Source organism: Asparagus officinalis, chromosome 1 (genome assembly GCF_001876935.1).
Source record: "Asparagus officinalis chromosome 1, Aspof.V1, whole genome shotgun sequence".
Taxonomy (NCBI): domain Eukaryota; kingdom Viridiplantae; phylum Streptophyta; class Magnoliopsida; order Asparagales; family Asparagaceae; genus Asparagus; species Asparagus officinalis.
The window spans coordinates 115,627,303-115,641,199 of NC_033794.1; the positions used below are offsets into that span (position 1 = coordinate 115,627,303).

Here is a 13,897-nt window from a genome sequence, read left to right on the forward strand (position 1 = left end):
CCCCCCCCCACCACCACCACCAAAAAAAAAACTATTCCCATCATCTTTCCCAATTGTCTCATGAACTCCCTATGTTGACGAATCCCTTTCTGATTTGAAGGCCCCATATCTAAGCACAATAAATCAATCTTTAATCCTCAATTCTGTTGAATTGCGAGATTTCAAGGCCCCATATCTAAGCACAATAAATCAAATCTTTAATCCTCAATTCTGTTGAATTGCGGGGTTTTCTTAATGATTAACAGGGTACCCTAGGGCAACAAATAAATTCCTTATTTGCTTCACCTAGACCCATAACAAATCAAATTCCATGAGCCAATGATATGTTAAAAAATATGAATAGATTAGGAGGGGGAAAGGTGATTAGATATTTAATTTACCATACAAAATCCCGCTAAATACATACAATTACTTTTGTACATTATATTACAAATATTTACTTCTGCTACAGAAAAAATCATGTCTTTTAGGGTCACAATACCGTAAAATCCTAATTCTCTGTTGTTCTCTCTCTCTCTCTTCAACATATATGCACTGTAAAAGGGCATTCAAGGTCTCCTTTCTTAAAATGTGGGTTTTATTTATTTATTTATTTATTTATTTATTTATTTTGTCCCCCTCAATAGGGTAGTTTTTGAATTTGATGTTTTTTTTTCCTTTTAAAACATTGACTACTTAAACAATCTCAATTCCCAACTTCCTCCATCTCTTCTCAATTATCTCTTGAACTGGGTATGCTTGACGAATTCCTTTCTAAATTGATCCTTACTTTTTAATTTTATTATTTTCAATTGTGGGGTTTTCTTAACAGGGTTTTTTCTTGAATTGGGCATTTTCCCTTCCAAGAATCATCAACCCATTAAAAAAAAAACCCTCTTTCTATTTCCTCCATCCCATTAAACTCATTTTTTGAACTGGGCATCCGATGAATTCTTTATTTAGTTCATATCGACCCATGTCAAATCAATTTTCAAACAACATTCTAAAAAATAATAATCAAGAGAAAGAAAGAGGTGATTATTACCTGGGCATGGGCTTGGACAGTGGGAGAGTTGAACCCATCGAGGAAAGAGGCGGCAGCGAGCATCAACGCCAAGGGGAGGACCGAGAAGCTCACAAGGGTGTTGAGCCGATACGCTACGGAGTGCATTTTTTCCGTTTCGGATTCAGATTTCAGAGAGAGAGAGAGAGAGAGAGAGAGAGAGAGAGAGAGAGAGGAGAGGGGTAGAGAGAGAGAGAGAGAGCACAGGTTTTTTATTCGGGATTTTGTAACGTCGTGAGCTGGATTGTACTGTGTACAGGTGGGGACCGCTCTTTGCTGTTAGTCTTTTGTTGATTGGTCCACCTCAGCAAGGCGGGTCCAAATTTTGCAAATTGTTATTTTTGGGCATAAAACCACCCAAAGCTCAGGGTTTTCCTTCACATAATGCTCCTATTGTTCTTTTTATACCACACAGCCCTTCTAAGCATGGGGGTGTTTCGTAATGACCCCCTAATAACTTCAAACTTTTCTCCATGGACCCCCTATCAGTGATTGGCAGATGATCAAAATGTCCTTGAGAGAAAATATTCCAAACTGGGGAGAGAGGGGGTATAATACTAGTAAATGACGAGTGACTGAATTAATAAATTTTTTTCTCTTAAGAATATTTTAGTTATTTGCTAATTATCTGTGAGTAAAAATTCAGAAGAGTCTGGGAGACGACCAAAAGTTTAAGGGGGTTGTGTGCGATAAAAAGTTATTGGTGACTATGTGCAAAGTCCCTCAAAGTTTAAACAGTTTTGTGAAATAAATCCCTAGCATATGGAAAATACATTTTTTTAGCCTTTTATATTATCCGCCAGTATCCATTTAAATAACATACAAGTTCATTCATCTTTTAAAGGTTATTTCGATAAAATGCAATTTTTTCCCCCTTTTCCGCTAGTAAAAAAAATTATACATAGTAGTTTTATGCAATCTTCCCTAATAATTCATGTTACTATGATAAAATTCAACGCCTCCCATATACACTAGTCAAGTCGTTTTTGGATTGAGAGTGTTACACTAGAGAAATATAACCCTCAACTCTAACAATAATTTCAGAGTTTTGATATAGCTACAAGAATATTAAGATTGTTTTAAAGCAACCCAGATTCAAATTCTATTGGTCATGAAACTAAAATGTATCTTAAAATATTTGATACAGCTGTGCGAGTTCAAGTTCTGCCTTTAAAACTTCATGCTTTTGATGCAGTCACATGCAGACCTAATTTCTTTAGGACCTGAATAGAAGAGCGGGCCCAATAAATGGAAGGGAGGGGAAGCTAAACCCATTACACTAGCATGCTAAGAAACTTGAAAGGAAAAAAATAAATAAATGATTATTAATTAAAAAAAAACATGCCAAGAGTCGATCCATTGGCAGAAGCCAGGAATCTCCATGGCTTCATAATTCATGGTGGCAACTTGATTACCAAAATTTGTCATGATTAGAAAATTATTTGGTAACAGGAGTCTTTTCGCTCTTGTTTCCCAAATACAAATCATATCAAAACACTCTGCATGAAAATAGGATTATCTTAACCGATCACGGTAGTTGTATCCTTTCCCTTGAGTACTTGGTTCACTGGCCTTCGGTCAAACAATAAGCAACAAGAGCTACTTTGCAAAGGTAAAAAAAAATATGTCAGTACTTCTGTTTCCACCGCTCAATTTACGACAAGCAGAGTTTCAGCAAAGCAATATATGAAGGTTAAAGGTTTGCATTTTAGTACAGGGTACGCTTTTCTCAAAGGAATATACCGTTCAATGATCCCATGTGGAAAATTATAAGTCTATAGCTAGTGAAATTGGACAGAATTCTGATCATCAGTTTGCAGGAAATGTTCAGTTCCAACCTCTAGAACACAGAGAAACTTAGAAGTGCAAGAGATATGCCTATTTGGGTATATAACACTCAAAAACTAGGCATCAATTCCATTATTGCAGTATATAATACTTTAAAAGTGACCCCCAATTCAACTATATTCTTCTAATCAGGACCGATGTCTAATAGCAAAAGATAGATCAATCCTCCGGCAAAAATTAACAAAAACACTTTGAAGACTTTCTCAATAATAAAAGAAGATCAGTTGCAATATCCAAGTTTCACTCCCATATTACTGTTTAACAAAGCAGCATCATAAGATTTGGTTGGATGTAAGCCGCACCTTAGTTTATTCAGAAACTTCACCAATTCTGCACTGCATGTTGATGCGAACAGGGAAACGAAAACCACAGCTAGTAGGTTTGCATATCTAACGTTATTGCCAAACAATACGCTTAATACCTAATAAAACTTTTTCAACATCAAGACACTTTTTGTCGCTAACTTCTTTAGTTTATCACTCCTTAAATTTATGACCATACATATTTGCATGATATGAAGAGTAAAGTATAATCAGGGATCAGTATCAAATTTCAGAATCCTTGTATCAGACAATTGATACCCATATCCCTTGCCCATACAACACACTGCTACTAAGTAAAGGAACATACCACTTGATAAGTTTTCTTGCATGAGCTCCCGCATCAATAACCACAATACTAAAACTTTACATCTTTGAGCCATTGAGGATATTCAGACAATTGTACGCTTAATAATACTTCATAAACTTTAAGAAAATACTTAACACTTATTTCTTTATTTGATAACGTTTTACATTTATGTCAGCTGTTTATATACATACCTGCATACACAGTTATAAATATAACCGTAATCAGTATCAGATATCCATATCTTGTATCCATATAACACTGATACTAACTGATTAAGTGCAGGGAACAGCATCCACAAGTAATTTTTTTCGTGACTCTCACATCTAATGAATAGTCAAATTATAATATACATTATGGCTTTTTCGTCAGTAATCACAATCCATCAAACAGAACTGATTGGATATTCTGAACTTAATACTGTGCATTTTTTTCTTATAAAAGTTTTGACTGTGTGCGTAAAGCAAAGTGAAAATGAATGCAAGAGATACATATAAGCAAGGCAAGTGTTACCTTCGTTTTATGTCTGTGCCTTGCAGTTTTAAATGGCTTTTCAGTAGTAAAACCTATACAAAATGAGGAGAAATAGTTAGTCAGGTAAAATATAGAACAAGAGGAAAAATTGTTCAGGTAAAATATAGAACAAGAGAAATAATTAGTAAGGGAACTGGCTCCCAGCAAAATAGACGAGTTCTACAGTAAAATAGATGATTCTCTGGAGCAACATTTTTTTTTTTGCAGGCATATTGTGCTCTCAAAATTTTACATTACAATAACAAGCAAAACACCAACTCACTCCAGATATCAAATAACAGAATAAGAAGAGGTAGGTTACACTTATATACACCATTCCTGCGGTGTCTACGTGTACCAAAAGGATAATAGAGATTCTGTACACCTGAACTTGAAAACAATCGTCTTTCATCAATAAATCCAGGGCTTGCACATAGACCCCATGCAGTATAGCTTTTACGAACCCAATACGCCTATAGTTTCATTATTATAAATAGAACCCCTGGGTAAATTTACTTTTACTCGTTTGCCCTGGGTGAGATGTTGACAAATATTGCCTATGGATGAAATTAGTGAGTATATATGGGGGTAAGAGTAAAAAATTTAACCCAGGAGGTACATCTGCAACAATGAAACAACAGGAGTAATAAGTAACAAGTCCAAAATAGCGATACTACAGTGGGTCAGTGTGCAATTAGCACATAAATTTAAGATCTGCAAAAGGAAGTCAATCAGAAAAGAACAAAATCTTATAGAATAATAACGATCATGTTGATACCATGACAATGATGAATTGCAAAAGCTCTGATATCTCTAATAACTTGCTACATTGTTCAAACCCAATGATGCACTCCATAACTTACAAAATTGCACCACATAACAATTAAGCAACATCACTACCTACAACAAATGCATACGATCGACATACGAATTGAGCAACCAACGATTAAGGGCCTCTCCACATCCAACAAAGCACCCAGAGTTGCCATTCTCAGTGAAGAAAGGAAACCTAAATAAGTGCAGCAGCTCCTCAACAGACTGCCTAACTAAAGAAGATCCTGTTACCCTACTCCTCCTCCCCCATCCCGTTACAATATCAATCCTTCGAGGGCCAAATCCCGAGGCCAACATTTGCCTCTGAAACCAAGCCAGAGTCCTCGATAATGCAATAACTGCCGTCCCTTCAGACATAACATGGAGATTTATAAGCCAATATGACGAACTCTTCTCTCTTACTGAATCAGGGTACACATTCTTTTGTGCAGCAACCTCCCATATAAATCCAGCCTCCTCTTTGAGACCCGACTTTTGAAGGAAATCGATTACGGCATCAAGAAGACCCCTCTTGCTCTCCCGGTCTTCACTATGTATCAGTTCCAAGAACCGATTAGTATGGTCTCGAACATTTTTCCCACCAGGCTCAGCATTAGGTAAAGACTGTAGAAAATTATGAGCCGGGTGGCCGGTTATAGCCATAAGCTTGCTACATGATATCATATTAGAGCCTATCTCATCGGTGCAGCAGCTGAGAAGAAGAGTGTAGGTCTGAAGAGATGGAACCAGACCCATACCAATCATATTCTGGAGCACGATATGTGCATCGGAGAACCTCTGCATCTTAATAAACGCGCTTAACAAAGAATTGCAAGTTGGTACATTAGGCCTCAAGCCTGCTTCGAGCATTGAATGAAACCAAGCTCGTGCTTTCTCCACTTTCCCAGCTTTGCCCCACATGTCCACAAGAAGACCATAGACAGGTTCATCAGGAATCCAATCCCGTTGCATTTCAAGGAACACGGCCTCCACTTCATCCAGATGCCCACAGTGGCCAAGGACCTCCATCACAATGTTGTAAGTTATCTTATCCGGGCGAAATCCAGCAGCTTGCATATCTCTGTAAAGCTTCACTGCGCTCTGATAGTTTCTTGCTTTTGCCTGTAAAGCTATCATAATGTTGTATGTCACTAGATTAGGGATGCATCCACGGTCGATCATCTCGCAGAATAGATTATAAGCAGCAGCAAGATGTCCAGCTTTCCCAAGGCAGTTTACCATCGCACTATAAGTGAAAGTGTCAGGAGAAAGACCGACTTCTTGCATGTTTCGGTATAAATCAAGAGCGACTTCTAAGAATCCAGCTTTTGCATGGATATCAATTAGAGTGCAGTAGGTGACTCGGTCAGGTTCATAACCAAGTTCTTGCATCTCGTGAAATACTTCAACAGCCTCGGATATGTAATTAGCACGGCCATATGCATGGATCAACCGATTGTATGTGACCACAGTCGGAAAGCATCCATCTCTTTTCATTTCATCTAAAAGTCGTTTTATTATACCAAATTGCCTAGCTTGCCCGAGGATGCCGATCATGGTGGTGTAAGTATGCTCGTCATGTTTGAAGCCAGCCTGATGCTTCAACCATTTGAAAAACCCGAGAGCCACAGAATGATCACGGAGAAGTTTTAGCACTTGATTTGCTTGGAAAACATCTAATTTGCATTGAAGACCGTCAAGGGTTTCCTCTGCTTTGGGCCCCCATTTCAACTGTTGCAGAGTGTGATGGTATAGCTCAACTGCACGAACTGAATGTAGAGATCGAGTACCAGATAGAGAACCTCCAGCTTGGAATCTGGCATTTCTCGTTGGATGATGAAACTTAGTAGAAGATTTAATATGCCTATCAGAGATTTTAGTTCCAGATCTTGTGTCAGAGTCACAATTTGCGCTCTGCTGCACTGGATGTCTTTGGTCTGGTATGCTTGACTGTGATCTATGAACCCCAGCAGAAGTTCCTGGACTATTTTGCTTAGATTTTGTTCTCCATGTGCTATATTTGACTCCATTATTATTCTGAGAAGGTGATGAATTAGAATTTGATCTTTCTTCAGTGCTGATAGAGGAGCTTGGCTGGACCTTGGAATACTTTGCATTGTTACGAGATTTTCCATTATTTGACCTTGTATTAGAAACTGGTGGAGTATTGTTGATCACATAATTCGAGGTTGAGAGATGATCATCATGGTCATCTGCTCTTGGGATCCTATAATTAATTAACTCAGAAAGCATGCCAACAGTTGCAACACCTGCCTTAACAAAGTTTTGAGTAGCCATTGATGAATTAATCGCACAACTCTGAGGAGCTTCAATGGTATCCCCATCAGAATTGATTTTAACATGAGGGCCTGAACCTACAACTGCACGATTCTGAGGGCCTGAACCTACAACTGCACGATTCTGAGGGCTGAGATAATTCACAGGCCCAAATGCATCTTTTAAACCAGGAGATCTCGCTTTAGTGACCACATCAGTAGATAGCTCGGTTCTATTAGGCGTTTTCCCCTTAATAGAAGAATCATCATCAGAGCAAGAACACGCAGCTCCATCAGCACCACCGCATCTTGTGCCACTGAGATAAAAAGTCCTAGCGCACTGCGAAAGAGTGCTAATTTGCTTGGTTCTCAACATGATCAGTTATTTATTATTATCTGGATCCAGACTGAGACACCTGTAACCAAAGAAACATAAACATATGAAGAAGAAGAAAACAACAACAAAAGCGAAGAGAAAATTGCAGATGTTATTGATTTACTTCAGATATCATAGAAGACTATACCTGAGTAACTAAAAGATTATTTTATGCCATTAAGAAATAAATATTCATATAAAGCAGCAAGTGAAGCTGAATATGAATATTAACCCAATTAAAGGAAACATAATTGCCATAAATATTTCAAGGAAGAAATGGATAACAATAGGAAAGAGAATTTTTTGAAATTTGAAAGGTTCAAAACTAGCAAGTTCAAGTCTAGAAGCTAACATCGTAGAACTAGTTATAAGGAGCTCATTCTGTTGGTGGATGAGTACAAATTACCAAATTAGAGAAACATATTATGCATAAAGCTTGAGTAAAACCGATAAATGCAGAAAGCTGTATTATCCAGTTTTAGCCTAATTCAATACTCCAATGTTTTTTCCTTTTTCCTTTTCAAATATACTCCCTTGACTTGCCTACTACTGGAATTAGCAACCATGTGATGAGAAAGCCCTATAACCAAAAGAATCAACAATATACTTTAGGTCATTTCTTTCAATAGAACTTGGTACAGCTTATGGAACATGAATTAACATCAGCTACCAAAAACCAAGTTCTAACATTCACTTGGTGAGATTTCAATTTAATCTTATAATAAGATGCCTATGGAGAAATGTGAAAGTTCAAAACCTCGGAATATGCTTTGCAATATCTATCAAAAAAAAGTATAAATAAAATAAAAAACATTGCAAACTCATCATTGTCGTCATCCAACTCTTATCAGACTGGACTTGGGCAGGACAGTGTAACTATGAAATCATAACAGCACAAAAGGAGAATTAACAAAAAGCTTGCGACTGGTCGCAAGTCTCATCTCTCCACGACTTCCCACTAATTTTTTGCTGAGGTAACTTATGGGAACCGATAACCCACTAAAGCCACTTGGCAGGGAGAAAAAGAACCGCAGACATCTATGGATATTTACATCCTTGTCTCAAAGATTCTGGCTGAGGTATTCTGGCAATTAAAGCCTAAGCAATCTACATGAACTCGGGTCTCCCAATTAGAATTCCATAGGCATAAACAGTTATAATGATCCTAGTTCCTTTATATTGGTCATTGAAAACAATTATCTCCTGTAATGTCTTTTTCTCACCAAAGCTAACTTAATAATTTTCACCAAAAGGACATGCCTACAATCACTTTTTAAATTTAACTCTGTGTTATTGCCCATTTGACATTTGACCTGTTATGAAACACTCAGATAACTACTAACAGTAATATATAGAGATATGACCGGACAGTCATGAAACACTCATATAACTATTATTTATTAGAAGTGAGTAATATACAGAGATACAACTGAATAGAAACTCAAAGGTTCATACCCACTAACCCAATAACTAAATACTACTAAATCTAACATGACCCGCCAAGTAAAATGACATAAACAACTACAAGCTTACAACGTTTACATAAAATTTATTTGACTAACCAAACGGATCAAGTTGATCCAGATAGAAGAAACAACTACACAATATCTTTTTAATTATCCATACTTAAATTGTATACAACGGAGTAAAATTAGAAGGCATCATAAACAAGAAAAAAATTATAATTGATATACCATGCTCACTCCACAGAACGGACTGTTTCGTCAATGATTGAGATTGAACAGCATGTACCAAAAAGCCTATTGAAGAGGAAAACATAACTTTTAAATAAAGAAATTACAAAAAACACTTCATTTGCATCCTGTTTTGCAATAAATTAGTGATAATAACAAAAAATCCAACCTATTTAGATTAAGACTGGGGTTTCATAGTCGAACGTATTTTCATTTGAAGAATTTACATTTAATAAAGGTTATTTTCACTTAATACCGCATAACTTACACCAGTTATTACCTTTACACCCTGGTTTTTTCTATTTTATTTTATCTTTTGCACACAAAATGTCCCAATGTTCACAAAAGATTTAAAAAAAGATTAACTTTGATACCTCTCAAAGTTATATCTTTTTTTTTTGAACCTTGGGATATTTTTAGGCCAAAAAATACTTTGAGGTATCAAATTCAAAAAAGGTGTAAACTTTGGTGTTTAGGAGTAAAATGATTCTAGTTTCCTGCAAATAATGGATTTTTTTAATTCCCCTAAATGATAACTAAAAAGATTTAAAGCAGCAAAAAATGGGAAATAAAAGAAAGACACAGAGCTCCATACCAAATTAGATAATTATTAGAAGTTCTAAAAATATCTATCACAAATTATATATAATAATTCAAAGGGTATGTTAGCTCAATCACGAATCTATCCTCGCAACAATTACAGACCAAAGCTCAAAAATAATAACTCAAGTTTTCTGAGAGAACCCAACACCATAAACAAAACATGAGTACAATTGAACAGCATAGAGTACTCCAGAGATTGAGGGTTTAAAGTATAATCAATGGGTTGGATCTATAAATCCGAAAATGATTGAAAAAAATCTCTCCTTTGTCGAGGTTAGTGGAGTAATTGCTTACCTCTCAAAAGAGAGAAGATGGCTGCAGGCCTTTTACGGGCTCGGCGCACGCGGGCTTTTGATGGCGGCGGGCGAAAGAGAGGAGAAGAAGAGAAAAATTAAAAACCACGAATTTTTATGAGAAAACAAATTTTTTTTAAAAAAACCCTACTTTCAAAAGACACTGAAGCAGCCACGAAGATGCTGTGCTGCCTCCTAGTCGTCCTTTTGTTTTCTTCAGGGAGAATTATATCAAGCCCCTGTTTCGAAGTTTATTTGTACTAGGGCCCACTTATCAAAGATACACAACCCAAATTGAAATATCGGGAAAAAAAGTCATGAGCCCCCTCTACATTGCAGAAATTTGAGTATTTTTTTAGACTTACTTGCACTTAAATACAACATGCTTTCACTGTTTTTCACTTATATACCTTTTTGGTTTTTGGTAGCACTTATATACCCTACATTTTTAAAATTTTCATTTATATACCTTCATTTATTTTTGCTAGAACTTACGTATCCTAAATTTTTTAAAAATTACACTTAAATAACCTAAATTTTTATAAAGTAGTACTTAAATACCTTAAAGTTTTTAAAGTTTACACTTAAATACCCTTAAGTTTGCATAATTGAAGGTATTTAAGTGCAAGTTTTGAAAACTTCAAGATACTTAAGTGCACTTTTTTAAAACATTAGGGTATATGAGTACTGAAAAAAACAAGTGAGGAGATATCAAATTATGCAACAAAAAAAAAATTGTTATGTTTTAGAGAGATGCAAAGATAAGAGGTGCTTAAGAATACAGATAAGTATAGTATAAGCATTTGGTACCTAAGCTTGAGGTAATAAAGGACTCAAATTTTTGACAAAGGGGTTGGGTTTAAAAAAAAGTCGCATTAGGTACTGGAAGGAAGTTTTTACTTTCTTCAAATGTCAGCGACGGTTCAGTACGGCCAAATTACTCTGATCCATGTACTGCTGTTTGGACTCGCACAAAGCTTGGATTGTGTACAAAGATACGATGGTTTCATATGCTAGACACGTGTGTGTATCTTCAACATGCTAGCATTGGCGCGAATAGTAAAGTACACGTGGTGGAAAGACTATGGGATTTTTTTTCTTATTTAGGATTGAACGCTGTAGCGGATCGCAAATTGCATCTACCAGAATCCCGGTCAAAATATCGTCCAGCTTCCAGGGCGCAGCACCTACTTGTTGGCCAAGGCAGTAGAAATAGAAATATAATATAATATAATATAGTTATATAATCAAAATCTACCGTCATTTGCCTAAAATATATCTACAACATGTTCTTATCTTAAAATCACGCTTACACGGCACACTTCCTTTAAAATTATTATTTATATTTCATACTTCCTTTAAAATCACGAATTTGGAAAAAAAATTCGATAGACAAAAATACCCCTATAAAGTTAAACTATTCTAATACTAATCAAATTCTAATTTTTAAAATATATTTCTAAATATAAGTGATTCAAAATGTGGCCGCTTAAAGGAAAAAAAAAAGAAGAAGAAGAAAATAAAACCCATAAATTATATTTATGCACTATCTTGATGGGTCCGTTGAAAGTAATTTTTAAAATATATTGTTGTCATAACAGGAATATAATAATAGAAAATCCAAATTAAAGAGTTAGAAAATTCAGGCCTGATCAGGAGCAGTCGTGATGTCACTGTCCTAGAAGATTAAGGACCCGCCTATCGCTCTGGCGCAATCTGTCCCCTCTCCCCTAGCGGTAAAAACCCTCGGAATCGGCCGGACTCTGTACTCGGACGTGAGTCACAGAGCTTATGCTCAGACGAAAACGGTTGCCCAAAATATAAATATAAATATGTAGCCGAAATTTTCTTGGAAAAATGAGAGGAGAGAAAGAAGAGAGCTTAGAAATTGTTCTTCTCTTCGTTGGTGTGTCTCTGAATGAGCTCCAAGCCTGCTTATATAGGTGAGGAGAAGTGTAACCCCCGCTGAATCCAAGGGACTGTTACGCACAAATCTTGCTTCCGTTACCCGCATGCAGCCGTTACAGAACGTGTAAAACGTGCAAAAATAAAAACTTGAGAAGCAAAAATATGTGCGTGTGCGGTGCGGCGTGGCGCGCGCGTGCGGGAGAGGCGTGGCGAGGCGTGGCGTGCGTTCGCGCGCACGCGTGTGTGAGAGATAGATATGCAAAGCCCACAAAACTCAAAACACTATTCAAAGCCCAATAAAAAGAGAACCACTATATACCATATACTATTCATCTCATTTTTCAATGTGGGACTATTCACAAAGGCAAAATTGCCTTTTCATGAACAAAGCATCTAACAGTCCCCCCAAAAGGCAATATTGACTAAAAATTCAAAAATAATAAATCAATAAATAAATCAAAAAAAAAATATAGGTTGGGCAACCTTTCGTATCGTGAATTCGGGAGAGGTAGCTTTCGGCTTTGAACCTTTCCTTAGTGAGTTCATCACCACCTGAGGGACATAATGGACTAGGCATTGAATTAGGCTCATTGGATCAGGTATTGATAAAAACACACACAATATGTTTTCATCTATTGAGCTAAGCGGGTTGAGCGTTAAAGGTCATGCTCACAAAAAATCGACCCATGAGAGTTTCTAGGGGTCAGCCCTGGCCCCCCCAACCACGGCCATCACGGTTCCTCTCACGTAGGTAAGTCCTCAAAGGGTACTACAGCTGTTTATTTAATACCCCCCATAATACACACGTTGGACTTATTAAGAGTAAAATTCAGCCTAGCCAGCTGTATCATAAGAGCATCGTCATCATATAGAAGAGGTAGTAGAAAATGCTACATAATGATATATAAATATATCTAGGTCGATGCTCCACACGAGAGTTACTTGTCCAGCTTGTTTTTACCACATTGAACCGACATTGGGACTACGTCTCCAAATAAGGATTGGGTTGCCGCTGTTAGTGACCTTATTTATGGGCTTAACCCCATCTCCCTCGATGAATCCAGAACCACACTCCTGGATAATCCCTTAGTCAAAGGGTCAGCAAGATTTTTCTCAGACTTTACAAAGTCCAAGATCACAACTTTGTCTAACATGCGTTGTACAGACTTATATCTTATTTGAATATGTTTTTTATGTTTTTTATTTACATGTACTTGCTTTAGAAGCTCTATGGTAGATCTAGAATCAGAGTGAATGGAAATAGGAGGAGAGAGTTTAGGAACCAAAGGAAGTTCAGAGAGAAGATCTTTTAACCATTCGGCTTCTGTGCAAGTAGTATCAAGAGCAATCAATTCAGACTCCATGGTGCTCCTGGCAATTACAGTTTGCTTACAAGATTTCCAGGATATAGCTGCACCACCAAAAGGAAATACATATCCAGATGTAGACTTTATATTGTTCGAATCCGTGACCTAGATGGCGTCACTATACCCTTCTATAGCATCAGGGTAACCAGTGTAAGTCAAGCAATAGTCAATTGTGCCTTTCAGATATTTGAATACTCTTTCTAAGGCAGTCCAATAATCTTTGCTAGGGTTGCTAGTATACCGACTCAGTCTCCCTACAGCATAGGCTATATCGGGTCTGGTCCGGTTGGATATGTAAAGAAGAGATCCAATCAGCTGAGAATACCTCAATTGGGAGACATGATCACCTTCATTCTTCTTCAAGGATATAGAAGAATCATAAGGTGTGGAAACAGGTTTAGAGTTATGAAAGTTGAATTTGATTAGCATTTTCTCAATGATATGGGAAAGACTCAAAGATATTCCTCTAGTGTCTCTAGAGATTTTCATTCCAAGTATAATGTCTGCAAGACCTAAGTCTTTAATATCAAAGTTTTT

At 36.8% G+C, this 13,897-nt stretch overlaps 2 protein-coding genes across 4 annotated transcripts in view; both read right to left on the reverse strand.

Moving 5' to 3' along the window:
* The window catches only part of LOC109829127 (signal peptidase complex subunit 3A-like), a 6,996-nt gene extending 5,767 nt beyond the window's left edge, over nt 1–1,229 (reverse strand). The window contains exon 1 of the mRNA XM_020396234.1: nt 1,025–1,229. Coding sequence (XP_020251823.1) covers nt 1,025–1,150 — 126 coding nt within the window. The 5' untranslated portion in view covers nt 1,151–1,229. The remainder of the gene's footprint in view (nt 1–1,024) is intronic.
* Nucleotides 4,802–10,240, reverse strand: LOC109829128 (pentatricopeptide repeat-containing protein At1g74750-like). 3 transcript variants are annotated; one of them, XM_020396237.1, is made up of 3 exons: nt 10,087–10,236; nt 9,190–9,255; nt 4,802–7,535 (listed from the first exon to the last, which is right to left on the reverse strand). In XM_020396237.1, the coding sequence occupies exon 3, from the start codon at nt 7,493–7,495 to the stop codon at nt 4,931–4,933; it is 2,565 nt and encodes an 854-aa protein (XP_020251826.1). In that variant the 5' UTR covers nt 7,496–7,535; nt 9,190–9,255; nt 10,087–10,236; the 3' UTR covers nt 4,802–4,930. The 3 variants fall into 3 exon arrangements, with proteins under 3 accessions (XP_020251826.1, XP_020251824.1, XP_020251825.1); XM_020396235.1 differs by lacking the exon at nt 9,190–9,255 and having other exon boundaries at nt 10,087–10,240; XM_020396236.1 differs by lacking the exon at nt 10,087–10,236 and having other exon boundaries at nt 9,190–10,065.

Bases quoted from the DNA above. Each gene is read 5' to 3' on its own strand.
- LOC109829128 (XM_020396235.1), bottom strand. From the start codon at position 7,495: ATGTTGAGAACCAAGCAAATTAGCACTCTTTCGCAGTGCGCTAGGACT.